The 21267-nt window shown below is 44.2% G+C and overlaps 1 protein-coding gene across 2 annotated transcripts in view; it reads left to right on the plus strand.

The window, feature by feature from the left end:
* LOC127583066 (zinc finger protein Aiolos-like) overlaps positions 1-20255 on the plus strand; it is a 153954-nt gene extending 133699 nt beyond the window's left edge. For both annotated transcript variants that reach the window (XM_052038792.1, XM_052038794.1), the window contains exons 7-8: positions 5732-5854; positions 15618-20255. In XM_052038792.1, the coding sequence (XP_051894752.1) occupies positions 5732-5854; positions 15618-16330 (836 nt within the window). In that variant the 3' untranslated portion in view covers positions 16331-20255. The remainder of the gene's footprint in view (positions 1-5731; positions 5855-15617) is intronic.
* The last annotated feature ends 1012 nt before the right edge of the window (positions 20256-21267 follow it).

Raw genomic sequence — 21267 nt, forward strand, 5'->3', positions numbered from 1 at the left:
GAGTCAGAGTTAGAGACGATATACTGCCTATTTGGCAAGACTTCCTCAACGTCTCTCTCTCTCTCTTTTGCCACCTCCCCTCCCCCCGTACCTCCTGCCTCCATACCTTTGACCCATCCCCCACTGGATCTGCTCTCCCCTCCTCCCCCGCACCTGCCTATCACTGTCTCTTACCTGCATCTACCTATAGAACATAGAACAGTATAGCACAATACAGGCCCTTCAGCCCACAATGTTGTGCCGACCTTTAAACCTCGCCTAAGACTATCTAACCCCTTCCTCCCACATATCCCTCTATTTTAAATTCCTCCATATGCTTATCTATTAATGTCTTGAATTTGACCAATGTACCTGCCTCCACCACCGCCCCAGGCAGCGCATTCCATGCCCCAACCACTCTCTGGGTAAAAAACCTTCCTCTGATATTTCCCTTGAACTTCCCACCCATTACGTTACAGCTATGCCCTCTTATATTGAGCATTGATGCCCTGGGAAAGAGGTGCTGGCTGTCCGCTCTATCTAATCCACTTAATATTTTGTACACCTCGACGACGTCTCCCTTCATCCTCCTTCTCTGGACACTAGAATTGGACACAGTACTCTAAGTGTGGTCTAACCAGAGTTTTATAGAGCTGCATCATTACCTCACGGCTCTTAAACTCGATCCCTCGACTTATGAAAGCTAACATCCCATAAGCTTTCTTAATTACCCTATCCACCTGTGAGGCAACTTTCAGGGATCTGTGGATATTGACCCCCTGATCCCTCTGCTCCTCCACACTGCCCAGAATCCTGCCATTCACTTTGTACTCTGCCTTAGAGTTTGTCCTTCCAAAGTGTACCACCTTACACTTCTCCAGACTGAACTCCATTTGCCACTTCTCAGCCCAGCTCTGCATCCTATCAATGTCCCGCTGCAATCTTCGACAATCCCCTACACTATCCACAACACCACCAACCTTTGTGTCATCTGCAAAACTTGCCAACCCACCCTTCCACCCCCTCATCCAAGTCATTAATAAAAATCACGAAAAGCAGAGGTCCCAGAACCGATCCTTGTGGGACACCACTAGTCACAGCCCTCCAATCTGAATGCACTCCCTCCACCACAACCCTCTGCTTTCTACAGGAAAGCCAATTCTGAATCCACATGGCCAAGCTTCCCTGGATCCCATGCCCTCTGACCTTCTGAAGAAGCCTACCATGTGGAACCTTGTCAAATGCCTTACTAAAATCCATGTAGACCACATCTACTGCACTACCCTCATCAATCTGTCTGGTCACCTCCTCAAAGAACACTATCAGGCTTGTGAGACATGATCTGCCATTCACAAAGCCATGCTGGCTGTCCCTGATCAGACCATGCCGGTACCATTCCTGTGGGCAACGAGGACTCAAAGATCCTAGCCAAAGGCTCAGCAATCTCCTCCCTCGCCATGCAGAGCAGCCTGGGGAATATTCCATCAGACCCCGGGGACTTATCTGTCCTAATATTTTCTAACAGCTACCACACATCCTCTTTCTTGATATCAACATGCTCTAGAACATTAACCTTACCAACACTGTCCTCAGCATCATCAAGGCCCCTCTCCTTGGTGAATACTGAAGAGAAGTATTCATTGAGAACCTCACCCACTTCCACAGCTTCCAGGCACATCTTCCCACCTTTGTCTCTAATCGGTCCTACCTTTACTCTCATCATCCTTCTGCTCTTCACATAAGTGAAAAGCACCCTGGGGTTTTCCTTAACCCTACTCGCCAAGGCCTTTTCATGTCCCCTTCTTGCTCTCCTCAGCCCCTTCTTAAGTTCCTTCCTTGCTACCCAATATTCCTCAAGAGACCTATCTGATCCTTGCTGCCTAAACCTTATGTATGCTGCCTTCTTCTTCCTAACTAGATGTTCCACCTCTCTTATCAACCCATGGTTCCTTCACCCTGCCATTCTTTCTCTGCCTCACCAGGACAAATTTATCCCGAACATCCTGCAAGAGATCCCTGAACAACAACCACATCTCCATAGTACATTTCCCTTCAAAAATGTCATCCCAATTCACACTTGCAAGTTCTAGCTTTATAGCCTCATAATTTGCCCTTCCCCAATTAAATATTTTCTTGTCCTCTTTGCTCCTATTCTTGTCCATGACAATGCTAAGGGTTAGGGAGCGGTGGTCACTGTCCCCCTAATGCTCATTCACTGAGAGATCTGTCACCTGACATGGTTCATTACCTAATACTAGATCTAATATGGCATTCCCTCTCATCGGCCTGTCAACATACTGTGACAGGATTCTGTCCTGGGCACACTTAACAAACTCTTTCCCGTCTAATCCTTTGGTACTAAGCAGGTGCTAATCAATATTTGGGAAGTTGAAGTCTCCCGTGATAACAACCCTGTTATTTTTGCACCTTTCCAAACTCTGCCTCCCAATCTGCTTCTCAGTATCCTTGCTGCTACCAGGGGGCCTATAGAATAATCCTAATAGAGTAACTGCTCCTTTCTTATTCCTAACTTCCATCCATACTGACTCTAGAGAGGATCCTGCTACATTATCCACCCTTTCTGCAGCTGTTATAGTGTCCCTGACCAGTTATGCCACCCCTCCAACTCTTTTTCCCCCCTCCCTCTCCCTTTTAAAACACTGAAATCTGGGAATATTCAGTATCCATTCCTGCCCTGGTGACAGCAAGAGCCACAATATCATAGTTCCATGTATTTTTCCAAGCTCTCAGTTCATCTTGCATTTAAGTAAATGCACTTTAGCCCATCCACCTTACTACTTTGATACCCTATACTCTGCTCCTCCTTCCTCAAAGCCTCGTTATATGTTAGATCTGGCTCTACTCCATGCACTTCTTCCACTGACCTATCCCTCCGGTTCCCATCCCCCTTGCAAACTAGTTAAAACCCTCCCAAACCACACTAGCAAACCTGCCTGCAAGGATGTTGGTCCCCCTCGAATTCAGGTGTAACCCATCCAATCTGTACAGGTCCCACCTTCCCCAGAAGGGATCCCAATGATCCAAAAATCTAAAACCTTGCCCCTGCACCAACTCCTCAGCCACGCATTCATCTGCCATCTCCTCCTATTCTTACCTTCACTAACACGTGGCACTGGCAGCAATCCTGAGATTGCTACCCTTGAGGTCCTGTTCTTCAGCCTTCTGTCTAGTTCCCTAAACTCTCTCTTCAGGACCTCATCCCTCGTTCTACCTATGTCGTTGATACCAACATGTACCACGACTTCTGGCTGCTTTCCCTCCCGCACAAGAATGCTGTGGACCCGATCAGAGACATCCTGGACCCTGGCACCTGAGAGGCAACATACCATCCGGGATTCTCACTCATGCCCACAGAACCTCCTGTCTGTTCCCCTGACTATCGAGTCCCCTATCACTATTGCCCTCCTCTTCTCCTCCCTTCCCTTCTGAGCAGCAGAGACCTGGCTACTGCTGCTTGATCCCTGTAGGTCACCCCCCTCAACAGCATCCAAAGTGGAATACCTGTTTTTGAGGGGAACAGCCTCCGGGGTCATCTGCTCTGTCTGCCTGTTCCCTTTCTCTTTCTCTCCCACGACAGTCACCCATCTACCTGCCTTCTGGACCCTAGAAGTACCTGCTCTAAGGGGGGGTGACTGCCTCCCGATGCACAGCATCTACATAACTCTCTCCCTCCCTGATGCTTCGCAGTGTTTGAAGCTGCGACTCCAGCTCATCAGTTCTGAGCTGAAGTTCCTCCAGCCTCATGCACTTACTGCAGATGTGGTCACCGTGCACCACAGCAGGGTCCACTAGCTCCCACATCATGCAGCTGCAGCACATCACCTTGCTCTCCATCTGAACTATTTTTTTCTTCTCACCTAGCTGTAGTCTACTTAAAAACTATAACAATAACAGTAAACCTTACCTTTACTTACCAGCTACTCACAAGTATTGTTGCAGATAGCCTCCGCCTCTTGATGCCGAAGCCTGTTGTGCCAAAGCCACTCACTCTGACTCTGTCCACTCCGACAATGGTAGCTCCAAAATGGCCGCTCTGCTTGACACGACCTCCTTTTTATTGGTCCTTCTAAATTAGCCCCGACCTGTGAGGGACCCGCTGCTCCTTAGTCTCTCAGCTCCTGATTCTATCAGGTCAGCTCCTATCACCACCTTGTGCACACCCCGCATCCCCTCTTTTGTCCACCAATCACTGCTCTGTTTTCCCTCCTATATACTGGGCTTCCCCTTTTCCTTTCTTCAGTCCTGAAGAAGGGTCCTGACCTGAAACGTTGACCACCTGCTTTTCTCCATGGATGCTGCCTGGCCTGCTGAGTTCCTCCAGCATCAGAGTGTTTTTTCATCTAGGTTCCAGCATCTGCAGTCCTTTGTTTCTCTGCTCACGAGAGGGCCCTGTTTCAGTTTCTTTTATTGTTATATTCTTCCCATCACGTCCTTAATCCTGGCCTTCTCTCGGGCTGGTGACTGCTGGTCCCCTCAGGAGCACCATCTTGAAGATATTGCAATAACTGGCCACTGACACCAGTGGTCTTGCTTGCAATAGAAGTTATGAATATAAGTGTCTGAATTCTCAAGCAATTCCTTTGTACACATGCAGTTTCAGCTTTCTTTTTTTCTGCTGTGGAAAATGCACAATGTAGGGGAGATTTTTACATAGAAATTACAATAAACTGCTGTCAGGCTCAACCAGTCTGTGTTAATTCTCCATATAAGCAGGATCCTAATCCTAGATACTCTCTTCATAGCTTTACTCTTAATGCCTCAGGTACATTCCTTGATGTTTGCCACTGGAATTTTGTCAGGAAGCAGGGGTGTTCTCTCCTCTCTGTGTATTCTGCTTCATCCATTGCTAGGGAACACTTCCAGTGTTCGTCTTTGGACTGTGGATAATAGGTGGAAGTTGATATGAACTGCCTATCCCAAGCCTGTGTAGATGCAATATTAACAACATAAACAGATCTTCAAATGCTGGGAATGCCCAATAGAGAAAGGGCTGACTGCACTCTTTCCTGCACATACGAGGAATATCTGTCTGTCACTAGTTCCCACCACACATTACTGAAAGCACAACTTTCAAACATTCAATTAAGTAAAATGGAAAATGAGCCACTTCATCTTTTTTTTAGAGATTTCAGTTGCAGAGTCATTTCTACATGTCACCTAGGATCCGTAATTGACAGATGTATTCTTCTTTCTAACATTCTGCATTAATCCTATAAACTCCTGGTTCAAAGGATAAATTTAATGTATTCATGAGTTCTGCAAGTTCTACAGCCTCTGATATTGTGCTTCCTCTTCAGAAGAAAACATAGTGCTATATGAATTACAAACAGTCATTTAGTATTATTCATGCATTTTCACTGGGTTAGAAGAACCCTCTCACTTTACAACTGAAATAATTCAAAGTTTGCCGAGGATCTGTTAACAGGTTGAGTCAGAATTAGAGACTATATACTGCTTATTTGGCAAGATTTCCTCAATGTCTCACTCTCTCTTTACCCCAAGCCCAATTTTAATCAGTTATTTCCTCCATTGATGAAAGCACGCTAATATCAGTAAGTCTCCAATTTAACATTGGTAACCACAAAATCTCTCTCCATGCCCCCTTTGGTCATAGTCAGTACCCTCAGAGTTGGCAAGGCATTACGTCAGCTTCCTTCCACCTGCCCCACAAACTCTGCTCAGAGGTGAAACCTCATGTTATTCTGTTGATTTATGTTGCTGTTTTCAGCAGACACAGAAGAAGTTCAGCACCACAACCTGAAGGCAGAGATGGGATCCGAGAGAGCTCTGGTACTGGATAGACTTGCGAGCAACGTTGCCAAGCGGAAAAGCTCAATGCCTCAAAAATTTATTGGTAAGAATTTAGATGCTTTATTTTAGTCGTGTAACTGAGCTGGCTTCTGACGCCCACCAGTTCCTGCAGATAAAGCTGAGGATTTTGACACACTAGTGCTTGCAGTGTGCATTTATTACATTAAGGTAGCACAGCTTTTTCTGGTAATGCTTGCACCAGTGGTCAGCCTCTACAAAAACAGAACCACGAATATGCTGCTGTAGAATTAGAAACTGCCGGACTGTTGGAGCTGTTTGTACAATTGAAGATTGCATCGAGGTCGAAGTTTGAAAATATTTTGAGAGCTGTTCTTTCAAAAAAGTGTTCGTTTTGTAATGAATTTTAAAGATATTATCATATTGAACAAATTACTGCTCTGCAATGTAATTACCTTAACCTACAGTGTATATGGAGTTTTGTACCGTTACACTGCAGAACCGTGCACATTTAATGTATGACAATCTGTAGAGTTATGTGCAAATAATGCAAATTTACTGTCATGATTATTGATATTTACTGTAAATTGAAACATTTTTGCTTCATTGAGCATATTCACCATTTCTTTGACTTTACAGTTAATTTGTCACCATGACAGTATTTGTAAATGTCAGAACTTTGTTAAATAGTCACCACCCTCAATTTTACCAACAGTCCCACTTTTAAACAGAAGGAATGTTCCAGTGAAAAAAGTAATTAATGCTGACTAAAGTGAAGGCTGGGGGGTAAATTATATTGAGCAGTCATTAGCATGATAGCGTGCACAGAACCTGGTGTACTCTCTTCTGTGCACACTGGACTGGCCGCTTTAATATTCTCACCGCTTTTATGCTCTTATGCTCCTGTTTGTTTTTGAAATTCTATGTATGCAGCGGGATTATAAAACTGACAGATGCTTTATGATTTATGCCAGTGTATTTACTGGCAGATGATAATCATTTTAGAAAAACAGTAAACTGTTGCAAATATCTTTATTAATATTTCCTGCTGTTTCGCAGGTTCACTAAATTAGCCATTATATTTTTAGAAATACTGATTTCAGAATCAAAGGTTTTATTTGGATTGGAGCCCAGTGTCATCTTTAGAACGTTTGTCCATTAGGTAATGTGAAAACAAATAGCGCTGTGTTACATGCCAGTGGTACGAGTGCATAGCTTTGCATAAGTAAGATGCCAATATGTTGGTGAAATACGATGCTGTATTAGTCTGTTTTATTTATGGTTGTTCTGTACTAGTGTAAGAGTTAACTTGGCATGTCAGATAGAATAATCCTGTGTATCTGCCAAAATGTATTATTAGAGTTTCAGACAGGCAGCAGAAACAAGAGATAAAAAATACTAATCTCTGTGGTATTTTAAACCCTTTAAAGTTCCCATGAGTTCTTTCACATCTCCCGAATATTTTAATGGGAAATGTTTTAAAACAAACTAAATTTTTCCATTTTATATTGATGTTTGTGCCCAGCTATTTAGAAGTGAAGGTTATTTTGCAGAGAGTAGTAGGAGTGATTCTGCAAAACTGTATTGAAACTCGGTAATGAAGTGTTAATGTGGATCAAAGTGCCCAGTCTTTCCTGTTCACAGGAGGCTGTTTCTCACCATTTTTCTGAACTCTTGTTATCTGCATTTTTGTAAAAAAACACAGAAAGTAACAAGTATCCAGCTAAAATGATCTTAACAAACGCTTTCATCTGCTGGAGATCTCTTGACATTTATCTTACCCGTAAATGAAACACTATGATAGATTTTTGTATGCTTTAGTCATTAAGCAAACCCACACCACCACTGGGACTGTACATGTTTTAGTAGAGAGCAGGAAGAAGCAACATCCTCAGCCACAGGGTCAGATTACTTCACATCATGTTGATGAAGCTTTAAACTCGTGAGTCATTTATCTCAGTTTCAAAATAATTAAGGCGGGTCTGCTGGTATAAATGGCTTGACTACAAGGACAAGGCTTCTATCAACTCTTCTATAAGCCAGACAGGGTACATTTTCACCAGACACAGCTTATTAATTCTGTACGGGAGAACAGCATTGTTGCAGAGTAACACACACAAGATGCTGGAGGAGCTCAGCAGGTCAGGCAGAGACCCTTCAAAGGGTCTCGACCCAAAACGTCAACTGTTTATTTCCCTCCATAGATGCTGCCTGACCTGCTGAGTTCCTCCAGCATTGTGTGTGTTGCTCCAGATTCCAGCATCTGCAGAATCTCTTGTATTTCAGGATTGTTGCAGAGTTCCTATTCCCAACAGGAAAACATTGGATTTCGATCTAGCTCCCATTCCCAGCAACTTACACTTGTGTTTGTGACCTGTAAAATTATGGCTTCCTTCGACAGGTGCTAACTATAGACTGACCCTGAGGAAATTGGATGCTGCCTATCAATCTATTGGGAACCTGCTGGGATCAAGATTTCCCTGTCAATCCATTGTAATCTTGTTGGAATTAGGGTTTCCTATCAAACCGATGTGATCCTGCTGGGAGTGAGAGCTCATGGACTGGTTACATTTAGATTTGGACATTACAAAACCCCGAACTACATTCAATGCTCTTTCATGCAATTTACATTTTTATTGTTAGGAATTAATTGAGACAAAACATATCATTAAAAGTTACCAAAACCCAAACTAAATGTTCAGCAACTCAGGCAATATCTGGGGAGAGAGAAACAGCCAGAGTTTTAGGTTGCCTGCTTTTCTCCACGGATGCTGCCTGGACTGCTGAGTTCCTCTAGCATCATAGTGTTTTTCATCTAGATTCCAGCATCTGCAGTCCTTTGTTTCTCAAGAGTTTTAGGTCAATGACCTTTTGTCAGAAAGGTTAGAAATCAAACATCATTAAATTGCAGGGAATGGGGAGGGGAGGAGAGATTAATGGGAATGTCTTTGATAAGGTGGAGACTGAGCAAGACTGAAGAACACAAGTTGTAGTGGGAACAGCTGAGAGAAGGAGAGGAAGGCTTTTTAATAGAATATAGCACAGGAACAGGCCCTTCGGCCCGCAATGTCTGTGCTGAGCATAAAGCCAAATTAAACTAATCCCTCTGCCTGCACATGATCCATATCCCTCCATTCCCTGCATCTTCATGTGCCTATCTAACAGCCTCTAAAACACCACTATCATATCTGCTTCCACCACCACCCCTGGCAGCCCGTTCCAGGCACCCACCACTCTGTGTAAAAAACTTGCCCCCTCTCACCTTAAATGCATGTCTTTTAGTACTTTACATTTCTACCCTGGGAAAAGATTCTGTCTGTTCACCCTATCTATGCCTGTCATAATTTTATAAACTTCTAACAGGTCTCCCCTCAGCCTCCAATGCTCCAGAAAAAACAATCCAACTTTGTCCAATGTCTCCTCATAGCTCATACCCTCTAATCCAGGCAGCATTCTGGTGAACCTCTTCTGCACCCTCTCCAAAGCTTCCACACCCTTCCTGTAATGGGGCCACCAGAACTGCACACAATATTCCAAGTGCAGCCTAACCAAAGTTTTCTCCAACTGCATCATGACTTCCTGACGCTTCTTGTCTCTGTCCTTAGCAATGAAAGCAAGCATGTCATATGCCTTCCTTTGGATGCCATGCCGGATGTTCTCCCAGAAGAGAAATGGACTTTGAAAGAGATGGGGGGTGGGGTGGGGGGGAGGAATATCAAAACAATGCTGGAAATGTAAGATGCACACTGGAGAACAAAACACTGCAGGTGCTTGAAAAGCCCATAATGTTGGAAGCTGTAGGTCAGGCAGCAAGTATGGAGAGAAAGTTAATGTTTCAGGTCGGTGACCTTTCATCAGAACTGGGAAAAGTTACAGATAAAAACTGGGGGTGGGATACTGAGAAAACCAAAGGGAAAATCTGTGAGAGAGTGAAGACCAGAGGCATTAGTGGTACCAGCTGACAAAGGTAGGAAAGATCTGGCAAGTGAATGAAATCACCTCTTCTAGTGTCAACGCTTCTTCAGAACTTCCCCTGCCATACCAGACCATCTTAAATGATCTTCTGCATCATTGAATTTCCAGTCCAATCCCCAAAGTCCCTCAGTTTCCTTCCGTGTCCAAATCGATTTTATTCTTCAATATACTCAATAACTGATCATCCACAGCATTCTGGTCTAAAGAATTCCAAAAACTCCCTACCCATTGGGTAAAGAAATGTCTTATCTCATTCTTAAATACACAACCCTTTAGCTTGAGACAATCCCCCCAGTTGTAGGTCCTCAGGATCCACCCCTTCAGAACCTTGTATGTCTCACATCACCTTCTAACCTCTAAAACGTTAGTTCTCTTCGAACAACTCCCTGCAAAGCAGACGTGAATCAGGCAATAAATTTTGAGTTTAAGCAGAAATTGATGAGAATTTTAGTTTTAAATACTTGTAACTAGTCAATTAACATCACACAGAAATTATTTCATATGGCAGAGTTCAGTGAAAACAATCTTCACCACAGACTTTTTATAAAAAAGATGGATACAAGTTGAAGGCAGAAGTGGTGGTGATGGGTGACGGACCATCAGGGAACAGTCCCACTCCTTCAGCAACCCATTGATAGTCCTAATCAACACCTCCATCCCACTTGGAATAAATGCTTCCTGGTCCTCAGAAAGAATCAAGATAATCTCTGAATATTAATGCATTCATCATCTCCCCCAAGTTGTCCTTCCCCAGGCACTAGTGCAGGTTCCTCCACTGCCCCAGCATTATTTTCTTCTCCCAGCCTGAACCCCTTGGTACTTTGGTTTCCAACCAGATGGATTTTAATTGGGATACTCAGCAGATTTTACTGGAGCCTGTTTTATTGCTCTATTAGAGGAAAGGTTTTTGAATTGTTTTCTAATCTCAGAGGTTTATTCATTCCAACCCTGTGGCTCTCATGCTATTCTAAAGGCTGCTCCCAAGCTCAGGCTGCTTCTCCGCTTCTCATGGTCTGAATTCTCCGAGCTGTTCTGTTCAGGTTAAAATCTGACTTGAACACGGCCAATCTAAAAGCGACCCAAATGTTATATCAGAAAGTGCAACCAAGCCCACCTCCATAGGGATAGCCAGGCTCCACGCACAACTGCTTCACAGCTGCCTTTCATCCTTGGTTCTCACAGTGAGAGAGTGAGCAACTACTGATCATATTAGACTGCAGACAGAGTGGGAGGGCCTGGACCTGTCATTGTTGCCCGACTTCAGTGAGTGAATGTTTCCAAAGCACCTGATTGTGACTGACTTATGAAACAATAAATTTCACATCATAAGTCAGTGATAATAAACCTGACTGTGATTCTGCTGATTCTGACCAGAGCAGACCTGTGCTTCAGCAGAGTGGTGTCTTTGTAGTTTTGAAGGCTTCGAAGTTGAAGGCAGTGTGGAGGTGAAGCAGTGGAATCTGAAAAGGAAGAAGCTGATGATCAGGAAATGAAGGGAAAGAATAAGGAGAAAAGACAGGGAGAGCGTGAGAGTGAACATTCGCACAAAGACAGCTGTGAAGCATTGCACTAGTGAGCAGGATGGCAGCATTGTGATCACACCAACCCTTTTAGTGTAACTGTACTTTACCCCAGTCTGTGCCTGTGTGTACACTGGAAGCAGTGAATGACAACAGGCAGAGAAGTGCCTGATTGTATCTCTGTGCTCCTGATGATGGAATTACATTGTGCAACCCCAAGATACAGAAGGGGATATAGTTTCTGTTTCTGTAAACTTGTGTTTTACTCTAAATAACTTACAATACTGTGGGGTCCTCTGGCAACATTCCAGCATTGTGGGTGCTCACCAAGTTATCTGAGCTAGTCTGTTTTTCAACCAGATGCCTGAATATAAATCTATTTTTTGATCATTTTAAGTGTCAAAATGAAATCCTACTTTTCAAGTTGAGTTCAAAAGGGCATGAGTCACATGATTGTTTCTTGCACTGAGTCATCTAGCACCTTGTTCGGTAAAGTTTTCCTGTCTGTGGGACTGAGACCCCACAATATCCACATAACAGATCTGGCTGATTATTTTGAGACACCAGCAGACCAGCCATAAAAACACGTGGAATTCACAGCAGGGAAGCAGGCGATTCCCACTTCCCCCAACCCATTTACTTCGTGCCCCCCCGAAAATGGGTTCTTTTGCTAAAACATGGTAATTTTCAGGCTGATGCGATGGTAACCCTTAGTTGGAGCCAATTATCAACTTATTTAAGTGGGCCAGCAGAGCCATATCCTCCCACTTGTACAGCATGGTCCACTGGTGCTAAAGGCATGAAGGCCACAATAAGACCATAAGACATAGGAGCAGAATTAGGCCATTTGGCCCTTCGAGCCTGCTTTGCCATTCAATCATGGCTGATTCATTTTTCCCTCTCAACCCCATTCTCCTGCCTTCTCCCCGTAACCCTTGACGCCCTTACTAATCAAGAACCTATCAACCTCCACTTTAAATGTACCCAATGACTTGGCCTCCACAGCCATCTGTGGCAATGAATTCCACAGATTCGCCACCCTCTGGCTAAAGAAATTCCTCCTCATCTCAGATCTAAAGGGATGTCCTTCTATTCTGAGGCTGTGCCCTCTGGTCCTAGACTCTCCCACTGATGGAAACATCCTCTCCACGTCCACTCTACTCCAGGCCTTTCAATATTCGGTAGGTTTCAATGAGATCCCCCCTCATCCTTCTAAACTCCAGCGAGTACAGGCCCAGAGCCATCAAATGCTCCTCATACGTTAACCCTTTCACCCACAGGATCATTCTTGTAAACTTCCTCTGGACCCTCTCCAATGCCAGTACAATCTTCCTTAGATATGGGGCCCAAAACTGCTCACAGTACTCTAAATGTGGGCTGACCAACACCTTATAAACCCTCAGCATTACATCCTTGCTTTTATTATTGCTAACATTGCATTTGCCTTCCTTACTACCGACTCAACCTGCAAGTTAGCCTTTGGGGAATCCTGCACAAGGACTCCCAAGTCCCTTTGCACCTCTGATTCCTGAATTCGCTCCCCATTTAGAAAATAGTCTACACCTTTATTCCTTCTACCAACGTGCGTGGCTGTACATTTCCCTATGCTGTATTCCGTCTGCCATGAACAAAATAATGCTGTTTGTTCAGCATTGTAGGAGGGAATATAGAGAACCAGTGATGTCCAGTTTACAGGAGTGTGGGACTGAAAGCTCCTTGCTATGCCTTGGTTTGTAATTGAAATATAACACCCCGTTACCATGTCTACAGTTACACCACTTTTTTGATCAGTGCTATCCCAGACAGCTGCCTTCACTGACCCTCTTCCTACTCCCCTCTACCTTCACAGACCTTCCTCCTACATCACACCTATCCTTACAGCCCCTCTGCTCAGACCTGCTCACTTTTAGATCTGCCCAGGCTCCAGCTCACACACGCTCACTTTCACAGGCTGCTTTCAAAGAACATAGCAGAATCGATCAGTATTTCTGTCTGCGGCTGTGAATAGAGTTTGTGATAGAATAAAGTTTTCTACAGAGGAGGCAGTTTTATGTCTGTGCTCTGTTAGTGAGCATTGTTACTGTATGAGCAGTGCCACTAATGAAGCTTTTGTGGAATATTAGTAATTGTAGCAGCGAGTTGTTAACATACACGTCACACATTTGGAAAGGTTGTTCAGGAGGAGCCAAGCACAGATAGCTTATAAGTAAACAAATCATCTAACCTATCCAGGGAATTCTGGATGCATTTTGTCACTTTGTCTCCTAATTAAAGAGTTACCTATATGAGCCCAAGGAGCATAGCTTCATTCACTGCTATTTTGTCTTTGAAGTTTTTAATTAATTCCTGCTTAAGATAAGATATAAGATTTCTTTATTAGTCACATGTACATCGAAACACACAGTGAAATAAATTTCTTGCGTAGTGTTCTGGTGGCAACCCGCAAGTGTTGCCACACTTCCAGTGCCAACAAAATGACAACTTCCTAACCCATACGTCTTTGGAATGTGGGAGGGAACCGGAGCACCCGGAGGAAACCCACACAGACAGGGGGAGAACGTACAAACTCCTTACAGACAGTGGCCAGAATTGAACCTGGGTCACTGGTGCTGTAAAGCGTTACACTAACTGCTACATTTGCAATTGTAGGTTTGTCCTTGCATGCAAGGCCTGGAGGATTAATTTTTCATCAGCATTGTTTCATGAGAACATTTCATACATCTTTACTAAACCCCTCTGCTCCTATTTCAACAATTGCTTTAAGTCTATTCTTGAAGGCTGTGTATTCACAGTGGAGGAGTTTCTCGCCAGGAGTGTGAAGCTCCTGTGGGTTATCACCCAATCAGACAGTTCATGCTGTTACATCTCAGTGTTTCAGCCCAGACACCCTACTGGTACAGCTCCACATCGGATCACAGGATCAGACGGGTAGCTGCTGCAGTAGCAGGAGGTGAGACGCTGTACTCTGACAGTGAGCACAGGTGGATAAAGGGGAATGGAGATGGGCGCACACTCTCAGAAAGTACAAACTATAAAGGAGTTAAATGTGGGTGGAAGTAGATGAAACAGTTGAACGTTGGGTTAATAACATGCCCGCTGGGAAATTGCTCCTACAGATGACGGTACAAAACAGGCAATGAATACAGTGAAGTACCGAGTAGAATTGTTGTGGTTACTGAGATGTGATGTGATAGTCTCAGTTTCATGCTATCAGTGCACAGCAAATTTATAAACTGTTTCTCACATTTTAAAGAATTTATCCCTACCTGTGGTAAAACACACAAACTACCTGTGGTAACGCCTCAGCTGCCTCCGAGGATCTGTATAGGATTCTGCTGACAGAATTTGAACTATTTCTTACATACTGGGCTCTGTGCTGAAACCCTTGATGAGTGCTGTGAGCTATTCACCATCCACAGGGATCTCAGATGCTACGGTAAATAACCAGACTGACAGCTCACAGATCCTGCTCTTCCTACAGACTCCCATTTCACATTGCTTTAGTTTTTAAGTACTCATTTCATTGCATGCATTACAACCAGCTTACATTCAGCACTCTCTATAAACCCCACTTTCCTTTTCTTTGTTAGAATTACCCTGCTGGTATCTCTCTTATAATCCCTATGTCAAAGTCAAGTTTATTGTCATCTGCACAAGTCCGTGTGTGCACAGGTGCAATGAAAACTTACTTGCAGCAGCATCACAGGCACATAGCATCAGATAAGCAACATTCACAAGGAAAAACAAATTAAGCATAAATCATACATAATTTTGACAAGAAAGAACACAATTAGAACAAAAAAATAAACAAAGTTCATTTTAGTGCAAAGTAATCAAAGTGGTCCCAGTGTTGCTAAACTGCAGTGATCAGGGTTGTGCCGGTTGGTTCAAGAACCGAATGGTTGAAGGGAAGTAGCTGTTCCTGAACCTGGTGGTATGGGACTTCAGGCTTCTGTACCTCCTGCCCGATGGGAGCTGCGAGAAGATGGCATGGCCCGGACGGTGGGGATCTTTGATGGATGTTGCCTTCTTGAGGCAGCGCCTCCTGTAGATACTCCCAATGGTGGGGAGGGATGTGCCCGTGATGTATTGGGCTGAGTCCACTACACTCTGCAGCTTCTTACTTTCCTGTGCATTCAAATTGCTGTACAAACCATGATGCAACCGGTCAGGATACTTACAACAGTACATCTGTAAAAGTTTGTTAGAGTGTTTGGTGACAAGCCAAACCTCCTTAACCTCATAAGAAAGTAAAGCTGGTGCACTTTCCTTATGTTAGAGCCTGCTGCAGAATTTGACTTTTGTTGCTCATCCTGAGCTCTAAAGTAAACTTTGTTATTCTTGTACACACAGGTGAGAAGCAGTTTTGTCCAGGTTACCCAGACCTGCAGTACACCCCAACTCCATCATATGACAAGGAGGGTGAAATGATGCAAACGCGTTTCATGGACCAAGCTATCAACAATGCCATTTCCTACTTGGGGGCAGAGTCGTTGCGACCCCTTGTTCAGACACCCCCTGCTCCCACTTCGGAGATGGTGTCTGTCATCAGCAGCCTCTACCCACTCTCCCTCACACGTTCTGACACCTCAAATGGCCACACAAGGGAAGCAGCCACAGAGAACAGCAGCTCCCAGTTGAAAGCAAAGTCATCGGAAAGAGGAACGTCCCCCAGCAACAGTTGCCAGGATTCCACAGACACAGAGAGTAACCATGAGGATCGGCACAGCCAAGCCTATCTGCAGCATCATATGATTGGGGCTCGATTCAGAAATGGCCTGGCTGCAGCCAAAGAAAGTCCAAAGCCTTTCGACATCATCAAGGCAGCCACAGGATCAGGCCGTGAGATGTTTAAGGTGATCACTAATGAGGGCGAGCAGGTCAGAGTCTACAAGTGTGACCATTGCCGAGTGCTCTACCTGGATTATGTGATGTTTACTATACATATGGGTTGCCATGGTTTCCGTGACCCATTTGAGTGTAACGTGTGTGGGTACCGCAGCCAGGACAGATATGAGTTCTCCTCACATATAGCAAGAGGGGAACATGGATTTTGTAGAAAATAAGCTGCGGAGATCAAATTCTATCCAGGGACCAAAAAAAAACAACAAAAATAATTTTTAACTAAAGCTTCGCTTTTATACTTAATGCTGTGTTTCAGTGCCTTAGTGGGAACACCTCTGGAATCTGTAGTCCTGTACACAGGGCAATGCAATCATGGATCACGTGGAGGCATTATGTTGTAGCAGTAAAGAGCTCAGCATGTAACATTGAAGCAACAATGCTGAATGAATGCTCATTGTCATCTGGGCACAGGCCACAGTGCAGGTCTTCAACATTGTACAAAATATCTACCAGAATTACTGTGAACTTAACCAACTTGAACAGGTAATTGTCAGTATTCTGGACTCTTATGGGCTTCAGATGGTGATGTCCTCCTCTCTCAGGTTCCCTCATGTGTTGGGGGACTGAAGGATCACAGAGTTAAAATTATGGGCAGTGAACTCTGTTGTTCTATCAGGTTTCCAGTCAAGATTTGCCTGTCCTGCCAGTCCCAGGTAACAGACTGGCATGATCCGAGTGGAATGTTGGTATTGACGGAGTCAGACAATCTTTTGGACACACATCACTGCACCAGCTCCTGTTAATTTGGCTCTCGGAAAGACTGTGTTCCTTCATGAAACCTGTAACTCAGTTGCTGTCCTTCCAAATAGTTTGAGTGCCACCAGTATCCAGAACCCATGTACCTCCACTTGATAAGAACTTCCTCCAACACTCCCTGACTGTGAGTGAAGAGTGATGTCAGAGTTACCTGTCACTCACCAGCTCCAGAAGGATACATTACGTTAGATTGCTGAATATAAGATGGAGCGCAGTGTTGGCATGGAAGATTGCTCACCTCCCACTGTTGTACTGTGCAGTCTGCCAGAGTGGCCTCAGATGTTGTTTCCACCATCGAAAGGGAGAAACATCAACAGAAAATACCAAATCTCAAAGAAAATTGATGATTGCCTCTCCTGTTGCATCCTCTCTGCTTCTGTAAATAACGACCACCTCCCTCTCACCAGCTGCCTTTATTTTGTATAAAGACGATATCAGAACAGATGCCGCACTCGTTGCCCGCCGCAGAGCTAGTGCTTCAGATTACATCTCATTTCCCTGATGTTTTTGCTGAAATATTTTAAGGACAGCTCCATGTATTTTGTGTGGGTGTATTAAGTATGCGAGCTTATTACTGTCTCCTTTCACCACATTAGATAAGCTTTTTTGCAACAGATTTATGCATTGAATTCCTGAAACAACTTCTGGGATCTCAGCTTTGACAGATATGCTAGAACTTGCTCTTTACTTCCCCTCCGAAGGAAACACCCAGAATAACGGAATCGTTTTATTTTTTTTCCTTTTCTGATTTTCAGCATTATAATTTTTACAAAGTATTGCTTGCATATACTATATGTAAGATTTTAGATAGCATTTCTATGTGTTACAGGAGAGAAAGGAAGGTCAAAGGACATACCGACAAGGCACTTTTATTTCCCAGTTCAATACAAGCAAATTAGCAATGCATTTCAATCCACCTATGCCTAACTCTGGCATTACAAGAACACCTCCTACATTTAGAGGAAGGAGGAGGCCATTCGGCCCCTCATGTCTGCTCCACCACTCAATAAGATCACAGTCTTTTACCTCAGTGCCACTTTCCTGCATGTCCCTCAATTCCCTTAATGTCTAAAAGTCTGTTGATCTCTGTCTATCAACTGAACCTTTTCTGCCTTTCTAAAGGTTCACCATGCCTCGGGTGAAGAAATTTCTTCTCATCTCTATCTTGAATGACCGATGCCTTAAATTAAATTTTTTTTTATTTACAGCGTGGTAACAGGCCCTTCCGGCCCAACGAGTCCACGCCACCCATTTTTTTTTAAACCCCGATATTAACCTACCCGTACGTCTTTTTAGAATGTGGGAGGAAACCGGAGCACCCGGAGGAAACCCACGCAGACACGGGAGAACATACAAACTCCTTACAGACAGTGACGGGAGTCGAACCACAATCGCTGGCGCTGTAATAGCATCACGCTAACCACTACGCTACCGTGCCGCCTTATTTTGAGATTGTGATCCCCTGGTTCTTGAAAGCCCAACAGGGGACATATCATCCCCACATCTGTCCTACATCTGTAGGAGTCATGTTCTCTGTAGACATTCACAAGCATCTTCAGACAGCAACTGCCTCTGAACAATTAATTGTACATTATGACGTTTGAGACGATGTGGCTGGAGCAGTGCACGTGAAGCCAGTATTCCTTCTGTTAATGAAGGACTTCAGTGCAGTTTAACACTCTGCAAACACGTAATCTGGCAGGTATTTGCTTTGGTCTCCTCAGTCATACACTGGGAACATTTCTGCTTTACTTTTTGTTCTTTCCCATTCCATCCTTTGGAGCTGACCAGACCTGGCCATCTGTTCATGCACCCAGTCTCAGCTCTGCCATTGCACAAGGCTTGTGCTCCTGCTTCCTGACAAACTCCAATTCGTTCCATGGTGTTTCTGAACTCGGCACAACTCACTGGAAATTTCAGTTGAACAATTAGTGGTGGAAAGGCTCTGTATTCCTGAAACCATGAGTCCTCTTCAGGCAATGAGCATGCTTACAATGTCACGCACTGAAGGTACAGTGGCCAAGTTAACTATTAAACTCTGCAGCTTTTGATGACTGCAAATTGTGAGAGCACATTGTTTGATCCTTCACTGTAGCCAGAATCAGTTACAGCCCAGCACAGAGTCACACACACCTGATAGAACAATGCAGACAAGAACTATGTCATTTTCTGCAGACCCTACTGCCTTCTCAGAAACGTAACTTGTCTTGCTGATATTGTTGAGTATACAAACTGTTGTTAAAAACAACAGTTTGTATACTCAACAATATCAGCAAGATATTAAAAACAACAGTTTGCTCTGATTGCTACCCAATTAGCTCATGTACCACTGTCCCGATCCATTATCTACAATCCTTCATCGTTGCTAGGTCAAAGTCCAGGAATTGCCTTCCCATCAGCACTGTGGGAGCCCCTCCACCAGAAGGTCTACAGCAGTTGAAGCAGGTGGCTCATCCCCCCCCTTCTCAATGGTATGTAGGGATGGGCAAATTGCCCGAGACAGCCAGATCCCAGAATAGGAATTAGAAGTAAAACTTTTCAGAATTTGTATGCTTCTTTACTCATTAAAAATAAACGATACAGCCTTAGATTAAAAGCTAAAACAAAAAGCAAATTCTGTCAGTGTCAGTTAATGTTTCTGATAGAGAGGATTCTGACCAAGGGTTTTGGTCTGAATCTTGATCTCTTTTTGGGATGCTGAGTTTGTTTTATTAATCCGTTTCTGAAAGACTGCTTTGCTTTTGAGAACTCACTCTTTTTACACATTGTGGATTGTGGCCAGACTGCAGCCATGATCTAGAAAATGCAGTGAAATTCTTCCATGTTCATTTCCTTGTGCTGGGCCCAAGAATCTGATGCAAGGTTAGCAGGAACAGATTTGTGAGAGAGAGAGAGCAGGTAGACAGCTTTTTGTGTAGACCAGCGGTCTGCAGGGATTAGGTGGATTCCACAAATCTCTGACTGCTATTTGAGTGCAGTCAAGGCAAACAGGAAAACAAATACAACATGATGTCCAAAATAGCCAGCAGTTGCTGTGTAAACACCCAAAATAAATACGGTTTTACTGTGAATGTAAATGTGAATCATTTTTATATTTTCTGCTTCACTAGATTTTACACTAGATTGACAGAGTAAAGTTACCTTTTTTTATTTTATATACTTTGCTTTATAAGCATTGGGCTGTGCTTTGATTGCTTTGTGTAATGCAGCACAATGAGAATTCATTCACTTTGGAACCATTCTCTTGTATTTTTTAATGTTTTACTGATCTGTGAAGTAAATACCAATAATTTTGTATGTTGTTTATGAAAATAAAACTTCCAAGAATGATGTGCTTCTCTAGCAGCTGAATCACAGCAGTGTTTCACCTCAGTTTGTCCGCATGGAACTCTGCTACAAAGCTAACAGTTTGACTGGGGGCCCTGATACATGGACCTCGACAGTACCACCAACGGCTGGGGCTGCAGAGTAAGATCGGTCTTGATTGGAAACCAAGGGGAACTGAGTGCAGTCTGTCTCTGGCCCACCCTGGTGGGCTATGCATGTGAACCCAGTCCTTGAACCAGCCAGCACAACCCCAGATGCCTCATTGATGAGGCTCTAGTCTGGGCTACAGTGGAGTAGGCAGATCTTGACCTCAATCATTCTGCTGTTTAATGTCAGTGCTGGCATTTTGGAAGCAGCTGAAAAGTTGAGCTCCCTCTCAGCCTTGGCAGGATTCACCAGCATTGCCACTTAAAGAGGGCGAGCTGCTGGCCAAATTGTTGCTACCGTTCTCCAAGTGTTTGTTGCTTTCTGGAGTTCATTAAAGTTGCAGAAGTCTGAAGGAATTCTGCACAAAGTACTTGCTCCCAGACTTTGGTGTGCCAGAAGGCATTCAACTTGTAACAGCCTGACGAGGAGGATGAATAGACATAGGCAGACCAGGACGAGTGCTGGAGGAGGGAGGGGAGGGGAGGGGAGAGCTCTCGGCGGAAAGCCATGCCAACCTGTTGACAAAGCAGTCACCCTGCCTGAACCTCAGTGAGGAACGGTGTGTGGTTCTTTGGATTTGGGTAAGAGTTGAAAGCTGAAATCTGAGCTCTGTCACAGACTCAGAGGTGGGACACTAAATCACCGTGGCAATGAACATTCGTGCGCTGGGCTCCTTCCAAGCTGGAAGTGGAGATACTTTCTCTCAGTCTGCCATCCATTGATGGTAAGGGAGGATGTTGAGACCGTCTCAGTCCCTCTTGCCTGAGATACCAGGCAGGGTGACCTCGCTGCATTCCAGGTTCCCAGTGATGGAGGGAGCCACAGACACACACACACATCACCTTGCGGGCATGAAAGGGATTCCACT

Source organism: Pristis pectinata, chromosome 25 (assembly GCF_009764475.1).
Source record: "Pristis pectinata isolate sPriPec2 chromosome 25, sPriPec2.1.pri, whole genome shotgun sequence".
NCBI classification, from domain to species: Eukaryota; Metazoa; Chordata; class Chondrichthyes; order Rhinopristiformes; family Pristidae; genus Pristis; species Pristis pectinata.